This window comes from Dama dama, chromosome 1 (genome assembly GCF_033118175.1).
Source record: "Dama dama isolate Ldn47 chromosome 1, ASM3311817v1, whole genome shotgun sequence".
In the NCBI taxonomy this organism is placed as follows: Eukaryota; Metazoa; Chordata; class Mammalia; order Artiodactyla; family Cervidae; genus Dama; species Dama dama.
Window position 1 is genome coordinate 85050970 of NC_083681.1, and position 13781 is coordinate 85064750.

Sequence of the window (13781 nt, forward strand, 5' to 3'; positions counted from 1 at the left end):
AGGATCTTCTACACCGTCAACAGGTCCTGGTCTGGCAGGATCACATGCGCCGAGCTGCGGAGGAGCACCTTCCTGCAGGTGCGACCCCCGCCTCCACCCACCCCCCCTTCCCCCGGCCAGTCGAGTCCCCACCCCTCCCCATCCATCCGTCCACCCACCCGCCCCTAAATCCTCCCCCGGCTGCAGAGGAGGCCTTTCTGCAGGTGCGTGCTGCGCTGGGCGCAGGACGGGGACCCCACCTCCACCCGCCCCCTCGTCCGTCCCCCCCCCCCCGCCCCCGCCTAGGCGCGCCCCCATCCCTCCACCGTCCATCCGTCCACCCACCCAGACATCCATGCAGCCTCCCACACATCCACCCCCCACCCCCGCACCCACCCACCCATCTGCCCCTCATCAGTCATCTCCCATCCTGTCGTCTGTCCACCCACAGCCGTCCCTCCACCCTCCTCCCCTCCTCCTCCCTCCCCCGCCCCTCACCTTCTCACATCGTGTCTGTGACCTGTCCTGACCCGGGTGCACCCCTGACCTGGTTGCCCCTCCCGGCCCTCACGCGGTCTTGCCCTTCTCTGACCCTGCCTCCGCACGATCCGGGATCTGGGCCCCGTCCCCACTGGATGGCCTGTTTGCACTCCGGGCCCTGGAGTCCCCCCTGGCAGTTCTCTGGTTTGTCCGGCAGAACGTGGCTCTTCTGGAGGAGGAGGCAGACATCAACCAGCTGACGGAGTTCTTCTCCTACGAGCACTTCTACGTCATCTACTGCAAGTTCTGGGAGCTGGACACGGACCACGACCTGCTCATCGATGCCCAGGACCTGGCCCGGCACAACGACCACGGTGAGCGCCCCACCCGCAGGGGGTGGGGCCGGGGCGGGGCTAGGACCGGGCGGGCGGGCTCCTGGTCTCGGAGAGCAGCCGCGGCTGCCCCCACGCCGCCTGACCCCCCCGCCCTCGGGGCCTGCACCCGGACTCCCGCTGGACCTGCTGCGAGACGCGGGAGACGGGGACACACAGGGGACACGGCCACTCGGCACCAGGGGCGCCGTCACGGGGGGCGTGGACCCCGAGATCTCCAGCACTTGGCGCTCCCCCTCGGAGCCCCTCTCGTTCCCCCAGCTCTTCCCATCGCCGGTTCTGTGTGTGTTCCTGAGGAGGGGCCAGCCCTGCCGGCATCTCAGGCTCGGTGGGGGCCGGTCCGTGGTCAGTGCGGAGCTCACAGCGCCTGGCCCCACGGGGAGACGCCTGTCCCCACGGGGAGGCGCCTGTTCGTGCAGGGGTGCTGCGTCCCCCTCTTGCTCTGTCCCTGGTGCTGCCTGCTGCCAGGCCCTCTGGCGCCTGCCTGTGGGGGCACGGCGCCACCTGGACACGGAGTCCCAGCTCAGGGCCCCATGGCCGCAGCAGGTGGGCTGGCGGCGGCGGGCCCGGAGTCGGCTGTCCTCCCTGGAGTCAGCCTGTTAACAGCAGAGACACGTTTCCCTGGGAGGCTTCGCTTCCAACCTCCCGGTTTGACCCAAGAGCCTTTGTGTGTCCTCATGACAGAAAGGCTGCGAAAGGTAAATCCCAGCCTCCCCACGTTTTAGGAGCAGCACTGAGGAATCCAGTGTAAATGCTTATTTTAAAATTTATTTTTTAATTGAAGGATTATTGCTTTACAAAATTGTGTTGGTTTCTCCCAGACCTCAACATGAGTCAGCCGTAGGTACACACATGTCCCCTCCCTCTTGAATCTCCCTCCCCATCCCACCCCTCTAGGTTCTCACAGAACCCCAGTTTGAGTTCCCTGCACCTCCCTTCATAAGAAATCAAATGTTCAGGGTACGCAAAATGGGCTAAAATTATCTGTGTGGTAGATTTCTAGTTTTGTCAACTATTTCTTTAAAACTGTAGGTTTCGATGTAATGGGTTTTCAGGTAATTGCAGCCACGAGCGTGTTTCTGAATTCTCTGGGCATTCGTTTGTGGTCAGTGTGGCCTGGATGGGCCCCCGAGGTCAGCCCCCTGGGTCAGCCGCCTGCTCCCCGAATCCCTCAGGCTGGTCCCCCCGGGGGCCCCGCGATCATGGCATGTGGATGCCTGAGTGTCCCTGGTTCGCGGGTCCCTCTCAGTTGAACTGTTGGTCTTGACTCTGACCCCCGCCGTGAGATCGGGGCAGGACTTGGTGGCCGGGACGCGCTCATCAGGCCGTGAGGCGCCCCACCTCGTGGCCCAGGGCTGGTCCCCACGTCCCCGGGGCCTCCTGTGCGCCTGTCTGCTTCTCCCGTCCGGCGGCTCGTCAGCTGCTGTTGGGGGTCTGTCACCACTCGGGGCCGCTTGCTGGGGTCTTCGTGGCCGCGTCTGTCCTTGGGACACTAGTGACCCTGGGACGGTGCTTTTGCTGGACGGGACAGGACACGGGGTGGTTTCGAGTACAGTGCCCCGTGTGCCCGTGAGCTGCGTCAGCTGTGGGTTCCTGTCCGGGCCCAGCAGGGCTTGCCCTCCCGCATGGAGAGGAGCGGGCCGGGGCGTAGCTGACCGGTTCAGTGGCTTTATTGTTGTCACGTCGCCAGGTGTGGGAGCGCGTCTGAGTCAGCCGTTCTAGTTCCCTGGAGCTGTTCTCGTGTGTGGGGGCCACCCTCAAAGAACAGGAAGTTATCCTCCCAGTTGTGACACTGGAGATCCGAAATGAACTTGTTGATGAAGGCCCAACACCCACAAGGGCCGTGAGGGTTACCTGAGGCAACTGTAACAGAGACCCACAAACGGGGGCTCGACACCCACCCCCCCCCAGCCCTGGGGACTGACCGCCCACCCTCCCCCCCCCAGCCCTGGGGACTGACCGCCCACCCTCCCCCCCCCCAAGCCCTGGGGACTGACCGCCCACCCTCCCCCCCCCCAAGCCCTGGGGACTGACCGCCCACCCTCCCCCCCCCAGCCCTGGGGACTGACCGCCCGCCCACCCCCCCCAGCCCTGGGGACTGACCGCCCACCCCCCACCCCCCAGCCCTGGGGACTGACCGCCCACCCCCCCCCCCCCAGCCCTGGGGACTGACCGCCCACCCTCCCCCCCAGCCCTGGGGACTGACCGCCCACCCTCCCCCCCAGCCCTGGGGACTGACCGCCCACCCTCCCCCAGCCCTGGGGACTGACCGCCCACCCTCCCCCAGCCCTGGGGACTGACCGCCCACCCCCCCCCAGCCCTGGGGACTGACCGCCCACCCTCCCCCAGCCCTGGGGACTGACCGCCCACCCTCCGACCAGACGTCTGAGGTCAAGGGGTCCCAGGGCCGAGCTCCCTGCAGAGGCTCCAGGGGAGGCTCCTTCCCGCCTCTTGCAGCATCTGGGGGCTCCAGGCGTCCGTCCCCGGGCTGGTGGTGGCCGCCTCCCTCCCGTCTCTGCCTCTGTCTCCACGCGGCTTCTCCTCTGTGTCCGTGTCTCTCCTCTTCTGTGTCGTATAAGGACCCTGTCCCTGGGTTTAGGGCCACCCCCATCCAGGAGGACCTCATCTCAGACACTTCACTCCATCACACCTGCAGAGACCCTGTTTTCATATAAGATCCAGTTCCCACGCCAGGAGGCAGGGTGTGGATGTATCTCTTTGGAAAACCCCATTCAGCCTCTGACACCGTCCAGTCGTTTCCTCTCAGAGGAGACTTAGTGAGCCAGGATGAATTGTGGGGAAAGGACGTTTTGTCTTTATTTACCCATTTTTGTGGTTACCTGAGTGTGGGCTGAAAAGTGTCCCCAAGATTAATACACTTGAGTTGTCACCCGTGAGATTTCAGGAGGTGGCCATGTTTGGACATGGTCTTTAAACAGGGGATGAAGGTGAAGTGAGGCCACTAGGCTGGACTGGGGTCCTGATAAGAGGAGGTCGGGACACAGACAGACACATGAGCGTGTGAGGAGTTGAGGAGGAGACGCCGCCCACATGCACAGGAGGAATAAGCCCTGTCCACACCTGGGGCTCTGACGCCAGCCTCCAGGACCGTGTCGGGGGAGGGTCGCCACGTGCTGTTTAAGCCACCCCGTGTGGTGATCCGTCTGACAGCCCCGGCCTTCCACTGTTTCTGCCTCGAATGTGGTTGACGCACATCTGGGTTCTGATCACAAGCATGTTGTGTGTTTGGGGGCAGAGCCCGTGCAGGTGTGAACGTGTGTCCTGCCATCCACACGCCACTCGTTCTTGGAGTTCCGGGCCAGCGCCTCGCTCGGCAGCTTGGACTCAGGCTCAGGTCCTGGGCCTGGGTGGGTTCCCCCAGGGGCTCAGCTGGTTTAAGAGCCCGCCTGCCAATGCAGGAGACGCAGGAGACTCGGGTTAAATTCCTGGGTGGGGAAGATCCCCTGGAGAGGGAAATGGCGACCCAGTCCAGTGCTCTTGCCTGCAGAATCCCATGGACAGAGGAGCCTGGCGGGCTACAGTCCACGGGGTGGCAAAGAGTTGGACACGCCTGAAACAACTTAGGACACAGGTGTGTTCACCCGCTCAGTCCTGTCCGACTCTTTGCGACCCCATGGACTGCAGCACGCCAGGCCTCCGTGTCCATCACCAGCTCTCGGAGTTTACCCAAACTCATGTCCGTTGAGTCGGTGATGCCATCCAACCATCTCATCCTCTGTCGTCCCCTTCTCCTGCCTTCAATCTTTCCCAGCATCAGGGCCTTTTCCAGTGAGTCAGTTCTTCACATCAGGTGGCCAGAGTATTGGAGTTTCAGCTTCAGCATCAGTCCCTCAATGAACATTCAGGGTTGATTTCCTTGAGGATGGACTGGTTGGATCTCCTTGCAGCCCTTGCAGCACACACGTACACACACACCCACACACACAGACACTCAGGACTGGGAAAAGCACCGGGTGGTGTCTGAAGAGGCGTGTGCAGGAAATTCAGGCCCCCAGGGTCCCACTCAGCCAGACCTGGGTCTCCAGGTTCAGCCTGGAGCCCGCCCGGCCACGTCGGGCACCAGGACCCCCGCGGGGCTCACGGCCTGACTCCTCTTTTGCAGCTATTTCCACCAAGATGATCGACCGGATCTTCTCCGGAGCCGTGACGCGGTGCGTGCCAGTGGGCTCCCAGCAGGGCTGGGCTGGTTTTCCCGGGAGCATCCGGCCCTGCCTGTCACTCCTGACGGGGGCGGGCGTGTTCCGAGGCACCTGAGGTCGTGCCTTAGGAGCACGTGTATAGGGTTTTGCCATACGAGGTCACAGATAACGGGGACATACGCCATGGTCACAGGAAGTCACGAGTAAGAGGGACACGTGTGCCATTCACGTAAGGTCATACATAAAGGACACACGCGTCTGTGTCACGTGAGGGCATGTGTAAAGGACACATGATCGTCACACGTGTAACGTCAGAAGTTACGGGCACACACCGCACGCTTTTGCCATGTGAGGCCACGCGTGAGGGGGGCACAGGCCCTGCGCGTGACAGGCCGAGGTGGCTCTGAGCCGGGCAGGTTCTTCTGCCCCGAGAGACCCTCCCCTGTGCCCACACAGCCTCTCTCAGGCCCCTCCAGGTGGGAACCAGGCCAGGACTGGGCCCCTGCAGGGCCCCCATCACCCGTGGGTTTGAGCAGAGGCCCGAGCTTCAGGCGGCTTCTCCCTGACACTGCCTTTGTCTCTTGATTCTGCTCTGGAATCCAGAGGGAAAAAAGTGCAGAAGGAAGGAAAAATCAGCTACGCGGACTTTGTGTGGTTTCTGATCTCCGAGGAGGACAAGAAGACTCCCACCAGGTGGGTGTCCGGGGCCCGTGCTCTGCTCAGGCTGTTAGGACCCTCACAAGAGGAGCCCAGCGGTCACCCAGTGGTGAGGGCGCCCCCCGAGGCCTGTCCCCGTGAGGTCGTCTCTGAGCGGTTCACATGGGTGGAGTGGTCCTGGGGGTGGGGTCTGTCCACATGTGGGTCACCCTGGTCGGAGCAGGTCTGGGTGGACGGCCGTCCCGGCGGACGTGTGACCCTCCCGGCCACAGCATCGAGCACTGGTCCCGCGGCGGGGTCACCCTGGGCGGAGCGGGTCTGGGTGCACGGCCGTCCCGGCGGACGTGTGACCCTCCCGGCCGCAGCATCGAGTACTGGTTCCGCTGCATGGACTTGGACGGGGACGGCGCGCTGTCCATGTTCGAGCTGGAGTACTTCTACGAGGAGCAGTGCCGGCGGCTGGACAGCATGGCCATCGAGGCCCTGCCCTTCGAGGACTGCCTGTGCCAGATGCTGGACCTGGTGAAGCCCCAGAGGGAAGGTGCTGTGCGGGGCGGGGCCCTGGGGAGGGGGCGCCCCAGGGAAGGGGGGCCCCACGGGGGAGGGGGACACGCAGGGGTTGGAGATGCCCTGGGGAATAGGGCTGCCCCCAGGGGGGATGGGGCTCAGCCTGGTGGGGTTCCCGAGGGAAGTGGGGCACCCTGCAGTGGGGAACACCCCAGGGGAGGGGGGGGTGCCCTGCGGAATGGGGTGCTCCTGGGGAGGGGGACACCCCAGGGGGGTAGGGAGCCCCGGGGAGGAGTGTGCCCGGCCTCGGAGAGGGTAGCGTCCAGGGCAGGTCAAGTGTGGTCTCCTGTAACGGAGCACCACCCAGTTTCAGTTACTGGGGGTGGACGCGGCCCTCGCGGCCCCGCCCTCGGCGCTCACGTGCGACCCCCGGGGTGGACGCGGCCCTCGCGGCCCCGCCCTCGGCCCTCACGTCTGTGACCCCCGGGGTGGACGCGGCCCTCGCGGCCCCGCCCTCGGCCCTCACGTGCGACCCCCGGGGTGGACGCGGCCCTCGCGGCCCCGCCCTCGGCCCTCACGTGCGACCCCCGGGGTGGACGCGGCCCTCGCGGCCCCGCCCTCGGCGCTCACGTGCGACCCCCGGGGTGGACGCGGCCCTCGCGGCCCCGCCCTCGGCCCTCACGTGTGACACCCCGGGGTGGACGCAGCCCTCGCGGCCCCGCCCTCGGCGTTCACGTGCGACCCCCGGGGTGGACGCGGCCCTCGCGGCCCCGCCCTCGGCCCTCACGTGCGACCCCCGGGGTGGACGCGGCCCTCGCGGCCCCACCTTCAGCCCTTACGTGTGATCCCTGGGGTGGATGCGGCCCTCACGTGTGATGGGCCGTTCTGGGGGCTGTGCGCCCCGGGCTGGGGACGGTGGCCCCTGATCCCGGTCATGTTCCTCTGCCGTGCTCGGTCATTGTCCACCGGGAACCTGGTGTGGGCGGTGCGGGGGACCCCTGCGCTGGACTGCCTTTCTCAGGCCCGGTGCCGCGGCCCCGGGCTTGGTTTGGTTGATCTGGAAACTGGGGTGCTCGGTGGCGCATCCCAGGGGACGCTCGGGATGCCTGCCAAGGTCACAGGAAGGCTCTGCCTCCAAGTCGAACACCTGGCTGTCCTGTGTCCTGGGACCCCAGTCTCGGGTGTTGTCTGCTGCGGACTCGTCCTGACCACCCTTTTGCCCGACCCGGGTTTCCTCCTGATCCGTGTCTGCGGTCCAGGCAGCTCGGGCCCAACCATCGAGGTGACGCGTGTGGGCCCCCTGTGTTCCCCGACGCCCCCTCAGGGGCACACAGGGCTCTGGTCCCCCAGCCACCTGCCAGGCTTCCACCACCCCGGGAGCACTCCTGTGGCCGGGCTGGCGGCAGAGCGCACGGTGATGTGCCTGACGGCGTGTGGCTGTGCATGCGCGAGGGGACTGGGCTCCTCGGGGTGTCTGGGAGCCGCGTGTGCTCCGAACCGCCCGCGTGTGCTCACGACATCCCCGCGCGCCCACGACCCGCCCTGCACCCAGGGGCCCTCCTCCGCGTGCCAGTGAACCGCCTCACGCACCCATGAGACCCCTCCGCGCTTCCCCCGCAGCTGCCCTGAGAACTCACGCCCCGCGCCCCCCACGCCCCTGACCCGCGCGCTCACGGCCGCACCCCCGAAGATCCCTCCGTGCACCCCTCCCACGCGCTCACAGCTGTCCCCCCGAAGCCCCCTCCATGCACCCTCACCGGCGCGCTCACAGCTGTTCCCTGAAGTCCCCTCCATGCACCCCCACCCGCTCACTCACAGCTGTCCCCCAAAGTCCCCTCCATGCACCCCCACCTGCGCACTCATAGCTGTCCCCCGAAGTCCCCTCCATGCACCCCCACTGGCGCGCTCACAGCTGTCCCCCGAAGTCCCCTCCATGCACCCCCACTGGCGCACTTACAGCTATCCCCCGAAGTCCCCTCTATGCACCCCCACCCGCGCGTTTATAGCCGCGCCTCTCACGCAGGGAGGATCACGCTGCAAGACCTGAAGCGCTGCAAGTTGGCCAACGTGTTCTTCGACACCTTCTTCAACATCGAGAAGTACCTGGACCACGAGCAGAAAGAGCAGGTGTCCCTGCTCAGGGTGAGTGGGGGGTGATGAGGAGGCCGTCGTGGGACGTGGGGGGAGGGGGCGCCGGGCCGCCCCCGGACGACACCACAGCGCGCTCCCTCCATCGTCTGCAGGAGAGCGAGAGCGAGGGCCCCGAGTTGTCTGACTGGGAGCGCTTCGCCGCCGAGGAGTATGATATCCTGGTGGCCGAGGAGGCCGCAGGGGACCCCTGGGAGGACGGGTGAGTGCGCAGGGGGTGGAGAAGTGGGTCTCGGGAGGAGGGAAGGCCAGGGCCGGGGGCCAGGGAACCGGACTGCCAGCTGGGGCAGTGAGGACACCACGTCTGGCTGCCACTTCTGGGGAGGGTGTCCAAGGGACTGCAGCCCCACCCCCCACCCCCGCGAGGGTGGGCACCCTCTGACTCCGACTGCCGCCTGGTCCTGCCCTAGGCGTCCAGCCTCAGCGCCCTGACTCTGGGACCTTATCCTGCCGAGTCAGGCCCTCCCCCAGCCCGTGGAGGCTCCCGCCAGGGCCCCTGCGTGGCACCTCCCAGGGCTCCATCTACCCTCTGGGGGTGGCACCCGCAGCCCGCCGAAGGGCGCAGACCCAACATGGGGGGACGGGGCTGGGGGCAGCAGGCTGGGCGGCTGAGCAGCTGGTCCGCCGGTCCTGCCCGCACGTGTTGGCGGCGCACGGCTGCTCAGCGGGTGTGCGGGGTGGACGCTGTCCTCACGGGCCCCTCCCCGCAGGTACGAGGCTGAGCTCAGCCCCGTGGAGCAGAAGCTCAGCGCCCTGAGGTCCCCACTGGCTCAGAGGCCCTTCCTGGAGGCGCAGGGCGGCCTGGGCGCCGTGGAGCTATACGAGTACGAGGGTGGGGACGACGACTTGCCGCCCTCGTGACCCGAGGCCCGCTCGGGGTCCCCGCGGCCCGCGGGTGGGAAACGCGGCCGAGCGGCCGGCGGCCTCACCAAGTGCAGTGCGTTTGTCTGTGGTGCGTGCGTCTTTACTCAGCACAGAAGCGGCTGCACAACGCCCCGCCATGCTTCCCCGCCTGCCTCCCCAGCGGGCAGGCGGCCTCGGCCCGCTGCCCTGTCCAGGGGCTTGGAGGCTCCCCGTCCGCGGACGGCTCACCCCGCTGGGAACCCGGCGGCGCTGTGGCGGGTTTGCCCCGGCCGGCTGTGTCGGCAGGAACATTCCAGGAGCCCCTGCGCCCGCTGTCCCGCGGGGCCCCTGCGGGGAGGCCGCCCTGGCCCCAGTCCCTGCCCCGGACAGGGCTGAGGGAGCGCCCAGGTCAGTGCAGCCCAGTGTTTCTGTGTACGTGTACAAAATGTGTAAAGTTACCTTCTATTTGCTGTGCAGAGCGGTTTAAAGAGTTTTATGAGATCACGTTTGTATTTTGAAATAAAGAATTTAAGGATTTTCAGCCCGATGCTCACCTCGAGACCAAAAGAGACACAGTAGCGGGGGATCCTGAATGCAGGTCACAGACGGACGCGGCATGGATGTGGAGTCCCCACAGGGAGACCACGGGGCGCGCAGGCCCCCCGGACGTGGAGCCGCCGGGCGAGGGTCACAGGCTGGGGCCCCAGAGTCCTGAGCCGTGCAGCCCGCTCTCTGGCCACGGCGGTACCCCCACGGGGCCCCCAGAGCCGTGCACCTGCTCTCTGAACACCGCGGTCCCTGCACGGGTGCGCGGGTCACAGGCCAGGGCCCCAGAGCCGTGCAGCCCGCTTTCTGGCCATGGCGGTCCCCCTCCATGGCCCCGGGCGGCCGCCTCTCCAGAGGTCACTTCTGACCTGTGCACGGCGGGGTGCGAGCCTCCCCTGCAGACACCACCCCATGGGAGACCGGACGTCCGGCTTCCACGCCGCTCTGCCCACCCCCGGGTCCAGCACCGCTCCATGCTTCAGCACCAGCCCCAGATTCCAGGGGAGGGTGGGCTCCCACGTGTCCAGTGGAGGTGGCTGAGGAGCGGCCCCCCACCAGGCCTTGGGCAGGTTGTTTCATGTCTGGGCATGGAGCAGGCCTCGCGGAGGGTCCCTCCCCCCCGCAGCTGGACCGCCCCTGCCGGACACGAGCGCTCCAAGAGCGGGTGGGGCGGCGAGAGCTGGAGTGGGGGTCCATCACGCCGGGCCACGCGGGCCTAGCCGCCCCGCCGTCCGGAGGGCGGGCTTCACAGCCTCCCAGGGAAAGGCTCCCGGGGTCCCCGGGAGACGGGTGTGGCCACCATCTCCTCCGACTGCACAGACAGGCTGGTCGTTCCCCTTGGCTGCCAAGTCCGCCGAGGGACCCACCTCGTCTCCCGACTCATCCCACGGAGAGGCAGAGGCCGGAGGTCAGCGGAGAGGAGAGGAAAGGAAGACCCAGCTCAGAGACCGTGGAGAAAGAAAACCTGGTGAGAACCTGTCTACCCGGGGATTAGAGATTGAAGAGATAAGAACCTACCCAACCCGTTGCAAAAGGAAGACTGAAAAGGCCATCTGGGAAAATGACTGTGTCAAAGGACAACCAAGTCTCCCTCGTGTCAGGAGGTGGACACGGCCGGTTTCCTGATGGGGACTTCTTCCTTGGGGGCGGGGGGGGGGGGTGGGGGGTGGGGAGCGGGTGACAGTGACGAGCAGACACCCCCGCCTGCCCACCTCAGCCTGCCTTCCAGCTGCAGATCCATCCGCCCATCCTTCCTCCTTCCCCCTACCCATCTGCTCAGCTAGACGCCTGCCCCGCCCACCTGTCCGTCCATGCATCCGTCCATACATCTGTGCAACCATCCGTATCTATCCATGCCTGTCCACACCTCCCCTTTTACCTCTGTCCATCCACCCATCCTTCCTTCTGTCTGCCCACCCGCACACCCATTCCTGTGTGTACCTTTCTGTCCGTTTACCTGTATAGCGGCCCACGCCTCCATGTAGCTGTCCATCCCACCCAGCCCACAGTCCATCAGAACCCCTGGGGCCCTATTGAGAAGGCCCATGCGGCATCTGGGACCTCCAAGGGTGGGTGGATAGGTGGGGTTGAGCACTGGACACCCACTGCAAAGTTCGGGTCTGGTGGAGATGAGCTTCGACCTCGCAGGCCAGATTTGGGACCCCCCCCCCCCCCAGGGCTGCACTCAGAGCCCACCCCCCCCCCCCACCAAGGCAGGCTCTGGGGTCCCCAAGAAGAGAATGGAGCCCACGCGGCAGGGTTTGAGGCACTCCAGGGGTAGAATGGAACCCCAGAGCAGGGTTCAGGACCTCTGGGGACCCCAGAAACACCCCCACACAAGGAAAAGTCTTGGGCTCTGGGGGTGCAGTCCCAGCCTCGGGCTGCCCAGGCAGACATCATACTCCCAGAGTCAGGACACTTCACGGCCAGATTTGGGGCTTGTGAGCCACACATGGACATCACCAGATGGTCAACACAGGAATCAGATTGATTATATTCTTTGCAGCCGAAGATGGAGAATCTCTATATAGTCAGCAAAAACAAGACCAGGAGCTGACTGTGGCTCAGATCATGAACTTCTTATTGCCAAATTCAGACTGAAATTGAAGAAAGTGGAGAAAACCACTAGACCATTCAGGTATGATCTAAATCAAATCCCTAATGACTGTGCAGTAAAAGTGAGAAATAGATTTACGGGACTAGATTTGATAGATTGAGTGCCTGATGAACTATGGACGGAAGTTCGTGACATTGTACAGGAGACAGGAATCAAGACCATCCCCAAGAAAAAGAAATGCAAAAAAGCAAAATGGCTATCTGAGAAGGCCTTACAAATAGCTGTGAAAAGCAAAGGAGAAAAGGAAAGATATACCCATTTGAATGCAGAATTCCAAAGAATACAAGGAGAGATAAGAAAGCCTTCCTCAACAAACAATGCAAAGAAATAGCGGAAAACAACAGAATAGGAAAGATTAGAGATCTCTTCAAGAAGATTAGAGGTACCAAGGGAACATTTTATGCAAAGACGGGCTCAATAAAGTACAGAAATGGTAGGGACCTAACAGAAGCAGAAGATATTAAGAAGAGGTGGCAAGAACACAGAAGAACTGTACAAAAAAGATCTTCACGACCCAGATAATCATGATGGTGTGATCACTCACCTAGACCCAGATATCCTGGAATGTGAAGTCAAATGGGCCGTAGGAAGCATCGCTAGGAACAAAGCTAGTGGAGGTGATGGAATTCCAGTTGAGCTATTTCAATTCCTGAAAGATGATGTTGTGAAAGTGCTGCAGTCAATATGAAAAGGTCAGTTTTCATTCCAATCCCAAAGAAAGGCAGTGCCAAAGAATGTTCAAACTACTGCACAACTGCACTCATCTCACATGCTAGTAGCTAGTAAAGTACTGCTCAAAATTCTCCAAGCCAGGCTTCAGCAATATGTGAACTGTGAACTTCCAGATGTTCAAGCTGGTTTTAGAAAAGGCAGAGGAACCAGAGATCAAATTGCCAATATCCACTGGATCATCGAAAAAGCAAGAGAGTTCCAGATAAACATCTACTCCTGCTTTATTGACAATGCCAAAGCCTTTGACTGTGCGGATCACCATATACTGTGGAAAATTCTGAAAGAGATGGGAATACCAGATCACCTGACCTGCCTCTTGAGAAACGTGTATGCAGGTCAGGAAGCAAGAGTTAGAACTGAACATGGAACAACAGACTGGTTCTAAATAGGAAAAGGAATATGTCAAGGCTGTATATTGTCACCCTGCTTATTTAACTTATATGCAGAATACATCATGAGAATATATGCAGAGTACATCATGTGGAGAAAGCACAGGCTGGAATCAAGATTGCCGGGAGAAATATCAATAACCTCAGATATACAGATGAGACCACTCTTATGGCAGAAAGTGAGGAAGAACTAAAGAGCCTCTTGATGAAAGTGAAAGAGGAGAGTGAAGAAGTTGGCTTAAAGCTCAACATTCAGAAAACCAAGATCATGGCATCTGGTCCCATCACTTCATGGCAAATAGATGGGGAAACAGTGGTTGACTGTATCTTTCTGGGCTCCAAAATCACTGCAGACAGTGATTGCAGCCATGAAATTAAAAGACCCTTGCTCCTTGGAAGAAAAGCTATGACCAACCTAGACAGCATATTGAAAAGCAGAGACATTACTTTGTCAACAAAGGTCCATCTAGTCATGGCTATGATTTTTCCAGTAGTCATGTATGGATGTTAGAGTTGAACTATAAAGAAAGCTAAGCACTGAAGAATTAATGCTTTTGAAGTGTGGTGTTGAAGACTCTTGAGAGTCCCTTGGACTGCAAGGACATCCAAGCAGTCCATCCTAAAGGAGATCAGTCCTAGGTGTTCATTGGAAAGACTGATGTTGAAGCTGAAACTCCAATACTTTGGCCACCTCATGCGAAGAGCTGACTCCTTTGAAAAGACCCTGATGCTGGGAAAGATTGAGGGCAGCAGGAGAAGGGGACAACAAAGGATGAGATGGTTGGATGCCATCGCCAACTCAATGGTCATGGGTTTCGGTGGACTCCAGAAG

The 13781-nt window shown here is 62.4% G+C and overlaps 1 protein-coding gene across 1 annotated transcript in view; it reads left to right on the plus strand.

Moving 5' to 3' along the window:
* The window catches only part of LOC133042673 (serine/threonine-protein phosphatase 2A regulatory subunit B'' subunit beta), a 12479-nt gene extending 2778 nt beyond the window's left edge, over nucleotides 1–9701 (plus strand). Inside the window, exons 2-9 of the mRNA XM_061123558.1 lie at nucleotides 3–78; nucleotides 677–833; nucleotides 4975–5023; nucleotides 5615–5704; nucleotides 6034–6209; nucleotides 8199–8317; nucleotides 8419–8525; nucleotides 9034–9701. Coding sequence (XP_060979541.1) covers nucleotides 3–78; nucleotides 677–833; nucleotides 4975–5023; nucleotides 5615–5704; nucleotides 6034–6209; nucleotides 8199–8317; nucleotides 8419–8525; nucleotides 9034–9184 — 925 coding nt within the window. The 3' untranslated portion in view covers nucleotides 9185–9701. The remainder of the gene's footprint in view (nucleotides 1–2; nucleotides 79–676; nucleotides 834–4974; nucleotides 5024–5614; nucleotides 5705–6033; nucleotides 6210–8198; nucleotides 8318–8418; nucleotides 8526–9033) is intronic.
* Nucleotides 9702–13781: the final 4080 nt, after the last annotated feature.